The sequence below is a fragment of the Salmo trutta genome, chromosome 6 (genome assembly GCF_901001165.1).
Source record: "Salmo trutta chromosome 6, fSalTru1.1, whole genome shotgun sequence".
Classification (NCBI taxonomy): Eukaryota; Metazoa; Chordata; class Actinopteri; order Salmoniformes; family Salmonidae; genus Salmo; species Salmo trutta.
In genome coordinates, this window is record NC_042962.1 from 5,139,500 (window position 1) to 5,154,693 (window position 15,194).

The 15,194-nt window shown below is 48.6% G+C and overlaps 1 protein-coding gene across 2 annotated transcripts in view; it reads left to right on the forward strand.

Moving 5' to 3' along the window:
* LOC115195335 (nuclear receptor coactivator 2) overlaps positions 1-15,194 on the forward strand; it is a gene marked incomplete at its 3' end in the record, with an annotated part of 140,803 nt that overhangs the window by 101,375 nt on the left and 24,234 nt on the right. For both annotated transcript variants that reach the window (XM_029755112.1, XM_029755113.1), the window contains 1 exon segment: positions 773-2,243. In XM_029755112.1, coding sequence (XP_029610972.1) covers positions 773-2,243 — 1,471 coding nt within the window.

Sequence of the window (15,194 nt, forward strand, 5' to 3'; positions counted from 1 at the left end):
CACCTGACAGGTGTGGCATATCAAGAAGCTGATTAAACAGCATGATCATTACACAGGTGCACCTTGTGCTGGGGACAATAAAAGGCCACTATAAAAATGTGCAGTTTTTGTCACACAACACAATGCCACAGATGTCTGAAGTTTTGAGTGAGCGTGCAATTGGCATGCTGACTGCAGGAATGTCCACCAGAGATGTTGCCAGAGAATTTAATGTTCTTTCTGTCCGTGTGTGTGTTTTACTGCTCTGGTATGTTACTGCTTTATCTGTGTGTGTGTGTGTGTGTGTGTGTGTGTGTGTGTGTGTGTGTGTGTGTTACTGCTCTGTGTGTGTGTGTTACTGCTCTGTGTGTGTGTGTGTGTGTGTGTTACTGCTCTGTGTGTGTGTGTGTTACTGCTCTGTGTGTGTGTGTGTGTTACTGCTCTGTGTGTGTGTGTGTTACTGCTCTGTGTGTGTGTGTGTTACTGCTCTGTGTGTGTGTGTGTTACTGCTTTCTCTGTGTGTGTGTGTGTGTTACTACTCTGTGTGTGTTACTGCTCTGTGTGTGTTACTGCTCTGTGTGTTACTGCTCTGTGTGTGTGTGTGTGTTACTGCTCTGTGTGTGTGTTACTGCTCTGTGTGTGTGTTTGTGTGTTACTGCTCTGTGTGTGTGTGTGTGTGTGTGTGTTGCTGTTCTGTGTGTGTTACTGCTCTGTGTGTGTGTGTGTGTGTGTGTGTGTGTTACTGCTCTGTGTGTGTAACCTCCACCTCTTGTATCCTGTGTGTTATCCCCAGAGAGCGTGGTATGGGGCCGGGTCAGGACATGGGGCCTGGTGGACAGGGCCAGCAGGGGACAGGGATGGGCCCCTGCCCCAAACCAATGGCCCCCAACCCCTCAATGACACCTCCAACCCCGGGGACAATATCTGGTCTGGTGCCCCAGGGACAGGACACCACGATCAGCTCTAACAGCACGCCCTTCTCCCTTCCTCATGGAGGTCCAGTGTCCAGAGAACCAGGGCTCGGACCCATGGGGTCCGGGTCTGGACACATGCAGGGCTACCGTTACGGTTGCCCTCCCCAGCCCATGGGCTACCCCGGAGGGATGCAGGGCGGCATGGGCATGAACCCACCCAACCATCCCCACCAGCAAGGGGCCAGCTGGAGGATGAGCAGCCCGTCTCGAGGCAGCCCTAGCCCAGCTGGAGGCCCCCATCTGGGGCAACAGAACTCGATGCTGTCCCCTAGGCACCGGGCGAGTCCAGGGATGGCAGGGAGCCCTCGCGTGGCCCCATGCCTGCACTCGCCCTCCCCAGTGGGGATTTGTGGGTCTGGAACAAGTGTTGGAGTAGGAGGTAGCGGTCCTGCGGCTAACAGTCTTGCTAACAGCTACACCAGTAGTTCTCTGTCGGCCCTGCAGGCCCTGAGTGAGTGTCACGGGGTCGGACACGGCGGTTGCGTGCACCCACACATTCATGGCGCCGGGGGGCATTCGCACACCCTGGGGTCACCGGACAGGAAGATGATGGGGTCGCCAGTCGGAGTCACGATGGGGGCAGGGGTCAACCCTCACGTGATATCGAAGCTTGGCGGCGGCGCTAACACGGATTCTCACGGAGAGCAGGGTCAGGGTGGACAGTATGACCAGAGACAGATGGACAGACAGACTGACGGGAACGGTAGCAGCGGTAACCACGGGGACGTCAAACAGGAGAGGGACGGCTCAAACGAAGGCCCCAACGCGCAGAACCGTGTCCTCCACGACAACAAGGGCCACACCAAATTACTTCAACTCCTCACCACCAAGTCCGAACCCCTCGACACCCCCTCCTCTCCCAACGTAGGAGGAGACCCCAAGGACCCCTCGTCAGGGCTGGGGGGCCCTCATGGTGCAGGGGCCCCCGAGGGCCACGGTACATCCTTAAAGGAGAAACACAAAATACTCCACAGGCTGCTCCAGAACAGCACCTCCCCTGTCGACCTGGCCAAGCTCACCGCTGAGGCCACTGGGAAGGAGCTGGGAGAGCAGGGAGGTAACGTCAACACCCAGGGGGGTACAGATGGGAACCTCACATCCAAACAGGAGCCCTTGAGTCCCAAGAAGAAGGACAACGCACTGCTGAGGTACCTGCTGGATGAAGAGGAGGGGGGCATGAAAGAGAGGCAGGCTAGGATGGAGGGAGGAGGAGAGGTAAAGACAGAAATGAAACACCCCCTCGATGTGAAGACTGAGAAACAGGACACAGGATACGATCGCTCTGAGCAGGTGGGTGGCATGAGATTTCTCTCATTTATGAGTCAGAATTGCAAGGATGAGTAGTAGTATGGTTTGGGTACAAGTTGACAGAATGAATATCAACTATTAGTGATATTTTCATGACATCGCTTTTGTTGTTGTTGAATGAAAGTTGATGTTGAATGAATGGTATTTAATAAAGGAATATTTCCAGTCATTGCGCTAGAGCTAGTTAGCAACTTCCTCAACTGCACACAGAGACATAAAAATAATATCCACAAGTTAATCTGACTAGTACTGGGGAACTAGATAAAGGTCCTCATTGTCAAAATCCCAAAGTATCCCTTTAATAGTGTCAAATTCAGAGAATCTAGAATGAGAGAGTCACGTGTTCTAGAATGAGAGAGTCACGTGTTCTAGAATGAGAGAGTCACGTGTTCTAGAATGGGAGAGTCACGTGTTCTAGAATGGGAGAGTCACGTGTTCTAGAATGGGAGAGTCACGTGTTCTAGAATGGGAGAGTCACGTGTTCTAGAATGGGAGAGTCACGTGTTCTAGAATGGGAGAGTCACGTGTTCTAGAATGGGAGAGTCACGTGTTCTAGAATGGGAGAGTCACGTGTTCTAGAATGGGCAGAGTCACGTGTTCTAGAATGGGCAGAGTCACGTGTTCTAGAATGGGCAGAGTCACGTGTTCTAGAATGGGCAGAGTCACGTGTTCTAGAATGGGCAGAGTCACGTGTTCTAGAATGGGCAGAGTCACGTGTTCTAGAATGGGAGAGTCACGTGTTCTAGAATGGGAGAGTCACGTGTTCTAGAATGGGAGAGTCACGTGTTCTAGAATGGGAGAGTCACGTGTTCTAGAATGGGAGAGTCACGTGTTCTAGAATGGGGAGAGTCACGTGTTCTAGAATGGGGAGAGTCACGTGTTCTAAAATGGGCAGAGTCACGTGTTCTAGAATGGGGAGAGTCACGTGTTCTAGAATGGGGAGAGTCACGTGTTCTAGAATGGGGAGAGTCACGTGTTCTAGAATGGGCAGAGTCACATGTTCTAGAATGGGCAGAGTCACGTGTTCTAGAATGGGCAGAGTCACATGTTCTAGAATGGGCAGAGTCACGTGTTCTAGAATGGGCAGAGTCACGTGTTCTAGAATGGGCAGAGTCACGTGTTCTAGAATGGGCAGAGTCACGTGTTCTAGAATGGGCAGAGTCACGTGTTCTAGAATGGGCAGAGTCACGTGTTCTAGAATGGGCAGAGTCACGTGTTCTAGAATGGGCAGAGTCACGTGTTCTAGAATGGGAGAGTCACGTGTTCTAGAATGGGCAGAGTCACGTGTTCTGGAATGGGAGAGTCACGTGTTCTGGAATGGGAGAGTCACGTGTTCTGGAATGGGAGAGTCACGTGTTCTAGGTCAGTGAGACAGTCACTTCCACAACTTGTTGAAGCTGAAGGACTGACCTGTCTATACTGTGGTCATGACCCGGGGTCTTTGCAGTGGTCATGACCCGGGGTCTTTGCGGTGGTCATGACCCGGGGTCTATGCGGTGGTCATGACTCGGGGGTCTATGCGGTGGTCATGACCCGGGGTCTATGCAGTGGTCATGACCCGGGGTCTATGCGGTGGTCATGACCCGGGGTCTATGCGGTGGTCATGACCCCGGGTCTATGCGGTGGTCATGACCCGGGGGTCTATGCGGTGGTCATGACCCGGGGGTCTTTGCAGTGGTCATGACCCGGGGTCTATGCAGTGGTCATGACCCGTGGCCTTTTTTATTTTAGCCTATGTCAAGATTTGGCCATTTGTGTTGAGGCTATAAGCTACACATCAATAACACGGTATGAGAGATATATATATTTTAAAGACCTCTGTCCACGGACCTGTTGCATATGACACGTCGCTTGAAGCTCTCCCGATGCACAACCGTGTGTAAAGACCAGGACCGGGTTCCCAGAATCCTCTTGGTTCCTTGTTAATACCGTAGGATCCTATGGTTCTAATGATGAACTTAGCCTTAAGACGCTTTTGGCAAACCGAGCCCTGTGCCTCGTTAGAACCGTTCTACAATGTTTATTTTGTTGCCACATCGTGTTACTGTGAGTTAAAGCACTGTGGAGGACAGAAGACAACACACGTTGTTACTGTGAGCTGGTTCAGGATTCATTTAGTTGTACTTTTTTTAAAATTAACTTTGGGGTACAGTATTAATGCAGTCACCTTGATATATTGGCTACACTGGCTAGCTAGCTAGTACCCTAATGCCTAGCTAGTACTACTAGTTACTGGCTAGCTAGCTAGTACCCTAATGCCTAGCTAGTACTACTAGTTACTGGCTAGCTAGCTAGTACCCTAATGCCTAGCTAGTACTACTAGTTACTGGCTAGCTAGCTAGTACCCTAATGCCTAGCTAGTACTACTAGTTACTGGCTAGCTAGCTAGTACCCTAATGCCTAGCTAGTACTACTAGTTACTGGCTAGCTAGCTAGTACCCTAATGCCTAGCTAGTACTACTAGTTACTGGCTAGCTAGCTAGTACCCTAATGCCTAGCTAGTACTACTAGTTACTGGCTAGCTAGCTAGTACCCTAATGCCTAGCTAGTACTACTAGTTACTGGCTAGCTAGCTAGTACCCTAATACCTAGCTAGTACTACTAGTTACTGGCTAGCTAGCTAGTACCCTAATGCCTAGCTAGTACTACTAGTTACTGGCTAGCTAGCTAGTACCCTAATACCTAGCTAGTACTACTAGTTACTGGCTAGCTAGCTAGTACCCTAATGGCTAGCTAGTACTACTAGTTAATAACTAGCTAGTACTGCAAGTTGCTGGCTATCTAGTAGCACAGACAGAAAGGGTTAGTTATCAGAATATTTGCTAGCTACCGCCATGGACCTCGGTAATTGTTTAGAATATTAAAAAATATTTATTTGTGTACACCAATAAAGGAAATCAAATACAGGTCAACATCTAAATATTTCTCCCAGCATTGAGCAAAGCAGTGGTTTGTTCGTTATGTTCGCCTGCGTCTCCCGGATTCGCCTCCCCTGATTTGCCTTTTTAGCAGCACATTCACCACTCTCTCAAACAGCTAACTCTGCCCTCTCCTGGTACATGACGAGGGCATAGCCTGACGCGAAACGAACTGCCCCATCTCGGAGGCGGCCCAACTAGTTGACTAGACGCTGCTCTGTGTGTTTGAGAGATGCCGGACAAAAGGCCGTTTAAAAAAAAATATATAAAAAAAAAACATCCCTCAACTTCTGCCATGTTTTACAGACATCCCCCAAAACAAAGAAAAATGGACTCTCGGAGAATGAGTGCACAACTGGATGCAACATTAAGAGAAAGTAGTTGCTTATAGATAATATTTTTATTTATTTATTTTATTTTACCGTTAATTAACCAGGTAAGTTGACTGAGAACACATTCTCATTTACAGCAACGACCTGGGGAATAGTTTCAGGGGAGAGGAGGGGGATGAATGAGCCAATTGTAAGCTGGGGATGATTAGACAGCCGTGATGGTATGAGTGCCAGATTGGGAATTTAGCCAGGACACCGGGGTTAACACCCCTACTCTATGATAAGCACCATGGGATCTTTAATGACCTCAGAGAGTCAGGACACCCGTTTAACGTCCCATCCGAAAGACGGCACCCTACACAGGGCAGTGTCCCCAATCACTGCCCTGGGGCATTGGGATATTTTTTAGACCAGAGGAAAGAGTGCCTCCTACTGGCCCTCCAATAATATGTCAGATGGCTAGCTGCCGGAAGAGACTTCTATTGCCGTAACGTTGAAGGGTGCTGGCGAGATGAAGTATGACGCTAACGTTAAACGGAGCGTACCTCAACAGGAGAAAAAAAAGACAGGCCACTAAAGTTCTCATAATAACTTTGCTTTGCAGAAAGTAAGCTACTGAGACAGACAGTGATGTGGCGCTCAGTGGTGAGGCTGAGGCAGGCTGCAATACATGCAGGAGGAAGCAAAGACAGAGATTAGAGAGGACGCAGGCAGAGTGTGGGGGGCGGGGGTCTCTGAGAGAATTTGGACTAATCTTATCAAACAAGTTAGGAAAAAAAAAAGATATGTTTCAATATGAACGTCTCCACATCTTCCCTATAGACGGTAGATACCATTTCCCCTGGTAGACGGTAGATACCATTTCCCCTGGTAGACGGTAGATACCATTTCCCCCGGTAGACGGTAGATACCATTTCCCCTGGTAGACGGTAGATACCATTTCCCCTGGTAGACGGTAGATACCATTTCCCCTGGTAGACTAGGCGGTAGATACCATTTCCCCTAGTAGACTAGGCGGTAGATACCATTTCCCCTGGTAGACTAGGCGGTAGATACCATTTCCCCTGGTAGGCTAGACGGTAGATACCATTTCCCCTGGTAGGCGGTAGATACCATTTCCCCCGGTAGGCGGTAGATACCATTTCCCCCGGTAGACGGTAGATACCATTTCCCCTGGTAGACGGTAGATACCATTTCCCCCGGTAGACGGTAGATACCATTTCCCCCGGTAGACGGTAGATACCATTTCCCCCGGTAGACGGTAGATACCATTTCCCCCGGTAGACGGTAGATACCATTTCCCCCGGTAGGCGGTAGATACCATTTCCCCTGGTAGGCGGTAGATACCATTTCCCCTGGTAGACTAGGCGGTAGATACCATTTCCCCCGGTAGACTAGGCGGTAGATACCATTTCCCCCGGTAGACTAGGCGGTAGATACCATTTCCCCCGGTAGACTAGGCGGTAGATACCATTTCCCCCGGTAGACTAGGCGGTAGATACCATTTCCCCCGGTAGACTAGGCGGTAGATACCATTTCCCCTGGTAGACTAGGCGGTAGATACCATTTCCCCTGGTAGACTAGGCGGTAGATACCATTTCCCCTGGTAGACTAGGCGGTAGATACCATTTCCCCCGGTAGGCGGTAGATCCCATTTCCCCTGGTAGGCGGTAGATACCATTTCCCCTGGTAGGCGGTAGATACCATTTCCCCCGGTAGACGGTAGATACCATTTCCCCCGGTAGGCGATAGATACCATTTCCCCTGGTAGACGGTAGATACCATTTCCCCTGGTAGACGGTAGATACCATTTCCCCTGGTAGACGGTAGATACCATTTCCCCTGGTAGACGGTAGATACCATTTCCCCTGGTAGACGGTAGATACCATTTCCCCTGGTAGACGGTAGATACCATTTCCCCTGGTAGACTAGACGGTAGATACCATTTCCCCTGGTAGACTAGACGGTAGATACCATTTCCCCTGGTAGACTAGACGGTAGATACCATTTCCCCTGGTAGACTAGACGGTAGATACCATTTCCCCTGGTAGGCGGTAGATACCATTTCCCCCGGTAGACGGTAGATACCATTTCCCCCGGTAGACGGTAGATACCATTTCCCCCGGTAGCCGGTAGATACCATTTCCCCCGGTAGCCGGTAGATACCATTTCCCCCGGTAGCCGGTAGATACCATTTCCCCTGGTAGGCGGTAGATACCATTTCCCCCGGTAGACGGTAGATACCATTTCCCCCGGTAGACGGTAGATACCATTTCCCCTGGTAGACGGTAGATACCATTTCCCCCGGTAGACGGTAGATACCATTTCCCCTGGTAGACGGTAGATACCATTTCCCCCGGTAGACGGTAGATACCATTTCCCCCGGTAGACGGTAGATACCATTTCCCCTGGTAGACGGTAGATACCATTTCCCCTGGTAGACTAGACGGTAGATACCATTTCCCCCGGTAGACGGTAGATACCATTTCCCCCGGTAGACGGTAGATACCATTTCCCCTGGTAGGCGGTAGATACCATTTCCCCCGGTAGACGGTAGATACCATTTCCCCTGGTAGACGGTAGATACCATTTCCCCTGGTAGACGGTAGATACCATTTCCCCCGGTAGACGGTAGATACCATTTCCCCTGGTAGACGGTAGATCCCATTTCCCCCGGTAGGCGGTAGATACCATTTCCCCTGGTAGACTAGGCGGTAGATACCATTTCCCCTGGTAGGCTAGACGGTAGATACCATTTCCCCCGGTAGACGGTAGATACCATTTCCCCTGGTAGGCGGTAGATACCATTTCCCCCGGTAGGCGGTAGATACCATTTCCCCTGGTAGACGGTAGATCCCATTTCCCCTGGTAGACGGTAGATACCATTTCCCCCGGTAGGCGGTAGATACCATTTCCCCCGGTAGACGGTAGATACCATTTCCCCCGGTAGGCGGTAGATACCATTTCCCCCGGTAGACGGTAGATACCATTTCCCCTGGTAGGCTAGGCGGTAGATACCATTTCCCCCGGTAGGCGGTAGATACCATTTCCCCCGGTAGACGGTAGATACCATTTCCCCTGGTAGGCTAGGCGGTAGATACCATTTCCCCTGGTAGGCGGTAGATACCATTTCCCCTGGTAGGCTAGGCGGTAGATACCATTTCCCCTGGTAGGCGGTAGATACCATTTCCCCCGGTAGACGGTAGATCCCATTTCCCCTGGTAGGCTAGGCGGTAGATACCATTTCCCCTGGTAGACGGTAGATACCATTTCCCCCGGTAGGCGGTAGATACCATTTCCCCCGGTAGGCGGTAGATACCATTTCCCCCGGTAGGCGGTAGATACCATTTCCCCCGGGAGGCGGTAGATACCATTTCCCCCGGTAGGCGGTAGATACCATTTCCCCCGGTAGGCGGTAGATACCATTTCCCCTGGTAGGCTAGGCGGTAGATACCATTTCCCCTGGTAGGCTAGGCGGTAGATACCATTTCCCCTGGTAGGCTAGACGGTAGATACCATTTCCCCCGGTAGACGGTAGATACCATTTCCCCTGGTAGACTAGGCGGTAGATACCATTTCCCCCGGTAGACGGTAGATACCATTTCCCCCGGTAGGCGGTAGATACCATTTCCCCTGGTAGACTAGGCGGTAGATACCATTTCCCCCGGTAGGCGGTAGATACCATTTCCCCTGGTAGACGGTAGATACCATTTCCCCCGGTAGGCGGTAGATACCATTTCCCCCGGTAGACGGTAGATACCATTTCCCCCGGTAGGCGGTAGATACCATTTCCCCTGGTAGACTAGGCGGTAGATACCATTTCCCCTGGTAGGCGGTAGATACCATTTCCCCCGGTAGGCGGTAGATACCATTTCCCCTGGTAGGCTAGGCGGTAGATACCATTTCCCCCGGTAGGCTAGGCGGTAGATACCATTTCCCCTGGTAGGCTAGGCGGTAGATACCATTTCCCCTGGTAGACTAGACGGTAGATACCATTTCCCCTGGTAGGCTAGGCGGTAGATACCATTTCCCCTGGTAGGCTAGACGGTAGATACCAAAGGCAATCAGTAACAGCGGCAGGTAGACTAGTGGTTAGAGCATTGGGCCAGTAACCGAAAGGTCAAATCACCGAGCTGACAAGGTAAAGATCTGTCATTCTGCCCCTGAACAATGCAGTTCCCCGGTAGGCCATCATTATAAATAAGAATTTGTTCTTGACTGACTTGCCTCGTTAAATTAAAAACAGATGACATGGAACCTCAAAGGATTGTCTTTGTTGTTTAAAATACTGTTTGTTCTCAATGACTTTCGTGGATTAATAGCATTAATGTTAGATATGGTTTGTGTCCCGGAGGGAGGGAGAGAGGGATAGAGGGAGAGGGAGAGAGGGAGAGAGAGAATCATCATCCCTGACCTCATTAGGGTCCTCTCTCCCTGCCATATCCTGTCTGCCAGCACTGCTCACGCACTGTGTGAAAACACAGCCAAAAGACTGGGTCCTGGACAGAGCAACTTGATATTACCCACGAGGACACAGCCAAGTGGTCGTGTTGTTGTGTGTGTGTACTATTGCCAGAGGCCGGTTTTTGACCGTGGAAACACCAGCGCCTCTTTCCAGGCATCAGATCCCTCTCCTTTCACTATGGGCCAGTCTAGTGACTATTCTGCAACCCAAATGGCACCATAATTAAGCAATAAGGCATGACTACGGGCTGTTCTCATGCGCATCGCGGAGTGCCTGGACACAGCCCTTAGCCATGGTGTAATGGCCATATACCACAAACCCCAGAGGAGCCTTATTGCTGTTATAAACTGGTTACCAACGTAATTACAGCAGTAAAAATAACTTTTTTTTTTTGTCGTACCCTTGGTATACGGTCTGATATACCACGGCTGTCAGCCAATCAGCATTCAGGGCTCGAACCACCCAGTTTATAATTTCATATATAGTGCACTACATTTGACTTAAGTCCCATAGCACTATGTAGGGAATAGGGTGTAATTTGGGATAGAGCCTGGGGCGTCTGTCACAACTCATCCCCTACTCTACTACGTGTATAAAGCGGTGCTGGGTTGTTGGGCTCTGAGCCGATCTGTGACAGGGATGGCTAGTGTGCTGCCCCCTCGTGTTGGTTCTCAGACACTACAGCTTATTTACGCAGGGGAGCAACTTAAGTCAATGTTTTAAAAAGCCTTAGCTATAGTTGTGTTTATATTAGAGAATAGCAGGGGGAGATCTGCTGTAGACTCTGTTTTCATATGGAAGTGTGTTTTGCTGTCTTTGTACAGTAGACTACTCCCCCTGTTATTTCTGCTGTGTGCGGAGAAAAGACTGGGGTGAATGAGTTCAAAGCTAGATGGGAAGTGTAGGCGAGTAGTAGGGGATTGAGTTCGCAGCAAGGGCTTATGGGTAATGTAGTCTTAATGTTGCAGCCTTAAATCTATCCTGGACAAACTTAACAGTATTACAGTTGGTCCAACAACAAGTCCAGACTTCCCATTTCTACTCTGATATTATCCACTGTTGATATCATCTAAACGTTTTAGCGTGAATACAAACACACACACACTCCCACAGTATTCTCATAGCTGTGTTTCTATTGGTCCTGTGCCAGCTTGGCCGAGCGACAGAAATGTCCTATAATTTTTTTTTTTTTAATGAATACCATCCTGTCTCCTGTATCATAATACATCATAATTATAATATCCATGCTGGAGGAAGAAAGGAAGTGTGTGTGTGTGTGTGTGTGTGTGTGTGTGTGTGTGTGTGTGTGTGTGTGTGTGTGTGTGTGTGTGTGTGTGTGTGGACTAGAAGTCCCCACAAGAATAGTAAACCAACAGAAATTTGACCAGCTGGGGACATTTTGTTAGTCCCCACAAATGCAGTGGAGTGAAATTCCTACCTTGAAAGCTCTTTCCCAACAATGCAGTGATTATAGTATAGAACATATAATATGAAAGTACGAATGAAAACCACACAAGAACTACGATAACTTAAAGAAACACGAGAATGCACAGTACAGATGTAGGATCTTAATTTGATGACTTTAGCTGCTGGACAGGAAATGCAAACTTGTAGTGTATTTTAGTTTTAAAATACTTCTAAAGTTTGTAATTTCCACTTTGAAGATTGACTTAAATTGCTCTAACGATTAATGTATCAACCCCCGACAAAAATGTCCGTTATAATCTCCATAATAATTCACATTTCCTCTTGCTGCAGGATTTTTTTCCTGCTGTAGCAAACTGACTCAAATTAAGATCCTACATTTGTATATTCAGGTCTATGCCAGTGCCTTAGAGGTACTGGAGTGGTTGAGGTGGGTTTATACAAGTGACTGGTAGTAAGAGATATATATATATATATATATATATATATATATTTGTGAACAGGGCTGAAGTGTGACCAGTAGCTGGATAAATACACCACGGTCAAACGTGTTAAAACACCTAGTCATTCAAGGGTTTTTCTTTATTTTTACTATTTTCTACATTGTAGAATAATAGTGAAGACATCAACACTATGAAATCACACATATAGAATCATGTAGTAACCAAAAAAGTGTTAAACAAAATCTTCAAATAGCTTTGGACACTCTTCGCATTGGCTCAACCAGCTTCACCTGGAATGCTTTTCCAAAAGTCTTGAAGGAGTTCCCACATATGCTGAGCCCTTGTTGGCAGCTTTTCCTTCACTCTTTGGTCCGATTCATCCCAAACCATCTCAATTTGGTTGAGGTCGGGGGATTGTGGAAGCCAGGTCTTCTGATGCAGCACTCCATCACTCTCCTTCTTGGTCAAATAGCTCTTACACAGCCTGGAGGTGTGTTGGGTCATTGTCCTGTTGGAAAACAAATGTTAGTCCCACGAAGCCCAAACCAGATGGGATGGCGTATCGCTGCAGAATGCTGTGGTAGCCATGCTCGTTAAGTGTGCCTTGAATTCTAAATAAATCACAGACAGTGTCACCAGCGAAGCACCCCTACACCATAACACCTCCTTCTCCATGCTTCACGGTGGGAAATATACAAGCGGAGATCATCCGTTCATCCACACCGCGTCCCACAAAGAACCAAAAATCTCCAGACCAAAGGACAAATTTCGACCGGTCTAATGTCCATTGCTTGTGTTTCTTGGCGCAAGCAAGTCTCTTCTTCTTATTGGTGTCCTTTAGTAGTGGTTTCTTTGCAGCAATTTGACCTTGAAGGCCTGATTCACGCAGTCTCCTCTGAACAATTGATGTTGAGATGTGTCTGTTACTTGAACTCGGTGAAGCATTTATTTGGGCTGCAATTTGTGAGGCTGGTAACTCTAATGAACTTATCCTCTGCAGCAGAGGTAACTCGGGTCTTCCATTCCAGTGGCGGCCCTCATTAGAGCCAGTTTCATCATAACGCTTGATGGTTTTTGCGACTGCACTTGAAGAAACGTTAAAAGTTCTTGAAATGTTCCTATTGACTGACCTTCATGTCTTAAAGTAATGACGGACTATCATATCTCTTTGTTTATTTGAGCTGTTGTTGCCATAATATGGACTTGGTCTTTTACCAAATAGGGCAATCTTCTGTATACCACCCCTACCTTGTCACAACACAACTGATTGGCTCAAACTCTTTAAGAAGGAAAGAAATTCCACAAATTAACTTTTAACAAGGCACACCTGTTAATTGAAATGCATTCCATGTGACTACCTCATAAAGCTTGTTGAGAGATAGCTAAGAGTGTGCAAAGCTGTCATCAAGGCAAAGGGTGGCTATTTGAAGAATCTCAAATATATAATATAATTTGATTTGTTGAACACTTTTTTGGTTACTACATGATTACATGTGTTATTTCATAGTTTTGATGTCTTCACTATTATTCTACAATGTAGATAATAGTAAATTTGGTTATTTAAGCCAAACGTGTTGCTGACAGATGTATAAAATCGCTCACACCGCCATGCAATCTCCATAGACAAACATAGGCAGTAGAATGGCAGCCTAATGGTTAGAGTGTTGTGCCAGTAGCCGAAAGGTTGCTGAACTTACAAGGTAAAAATCTGTCGTTCTGCCCCTGAACAAGGCAGTTAACCCACTGTTCCCCGGTAGGATGTCATTGTAAATAAGAATTTGTTCTTAACTGACTTGCCTAGTTATTTTTTTAAATGGCCTTACTGGAGAGGTGAAGGTTGAGAGCCATGCGTCCTCTGAATCATGACTCTGCTTCTTGACACACTGCTCGCTTAACCCGGAAGCCAGCTGCACCAATGTGTCGGAGAAAAGACTGTACAGCTGGTGACCGAAGTCAACGTGCACTGCGCCCGGCCCGCCACAAGGAGTCGCTAGAGCACGATGGGACAAGGACATCCCGGCCGGCCAAATCCTCCCCTAACCTGGACGACACTGGGCCAATTTTCACAGCCTAGGATCAAACCTGGGTCTGTAGTGAAGTCTCTAGCACTGCGTTGCAGTGGGAGGCCATGAAGGGAAATCTTAATGCTACATTCTAGACGATTCTGTGCTTCAAACTTTGTGGCAACAATTTGGGGAAGGCCCTTTCCTGTTTCAGCATGACAATGTCCCAGTGCTACAAAGCGAGGTCCATACTGAAATGGTTTATCGAGATCGGTGTGGAAGTACTTGACTGGCCTGCACAGAGCCCTGATCTCAATCTCATCGAACACTGACTGCGAGCCAGGCTTAATCGCCCAACATTAGTGCCTGACCTCACTTAATGCTCTTGTGGCTGAAGAGTGGAGGCTTTTATAGCAGCAAAGGCGGGACCAACTCCATATTAATGCCCATGATTTTGGAATGAGATGTTCGACGAGCAGGTGTCCACATACTTTTGGTCGTGTAGTGTAGATACTAATGGTAATGGCAGATGTTATGATAACCGGCTTATTGCGGTGACTTCATCACAGGGAGAGTATCAGATTCTCCACTAAACAAACATACAAGCAAATCGGCCTAGTAGTGGAGCTTCAACACCATGGACCGTAGTGGAGCTTCAGCACCATGGACCGTAGTGGAGCTTCAACACCATGGACCGTAGTGGAGCTTCAGCACCATGGACCGTAGTGGAGCTTCAGCACCATGGACCGTAGTGGAGCTTCAGCACCATGGACCGTAGTGGAGCTTCAGCACCATGGACCGTAGTGGAGCTTGAGCACCATGGACCGTAGTGGAGCTTGAGCACCATGGACCGTAGTGGAGCTTGAGCACCATGGACCGTAGTGGAGCTTGAGCACCATGGACCGTAGTGGAGCTTGAGCACCATGGACCGTAGTGGAGCTTGAGCACCATGGACCGTAGTGGAGCTTGAGCACCATGGACCGTAGTGGAGCTTGAGCACCATGGACCGTAGTGGAGCTTGAGCACCATGGACCGTAGTGGAGCTTGAGCACCATGGACCGTAGTGGAGCTTCAGCACCATGGACCGTAGTGGAGATTCAGCACCATGGACCGTAGTGGAGATTCAGCACCATGGACCGTAGTGGAGATTCAACACCATGGATCGTAGTGGAGCTTCAGCACCATGGACCGTAGTGGAGCTTCAGCACCATGGACCGTAGTGGAGATTCAGCACCATGGACCGTAGTGGAGATTCAGCACCATGGACCGTAGTGGAGATTCAGCACCATGGACCGTAGTGAAGATTCAGCACCATGGACCGTAGTGGAGATTCAGCACCATGGACCG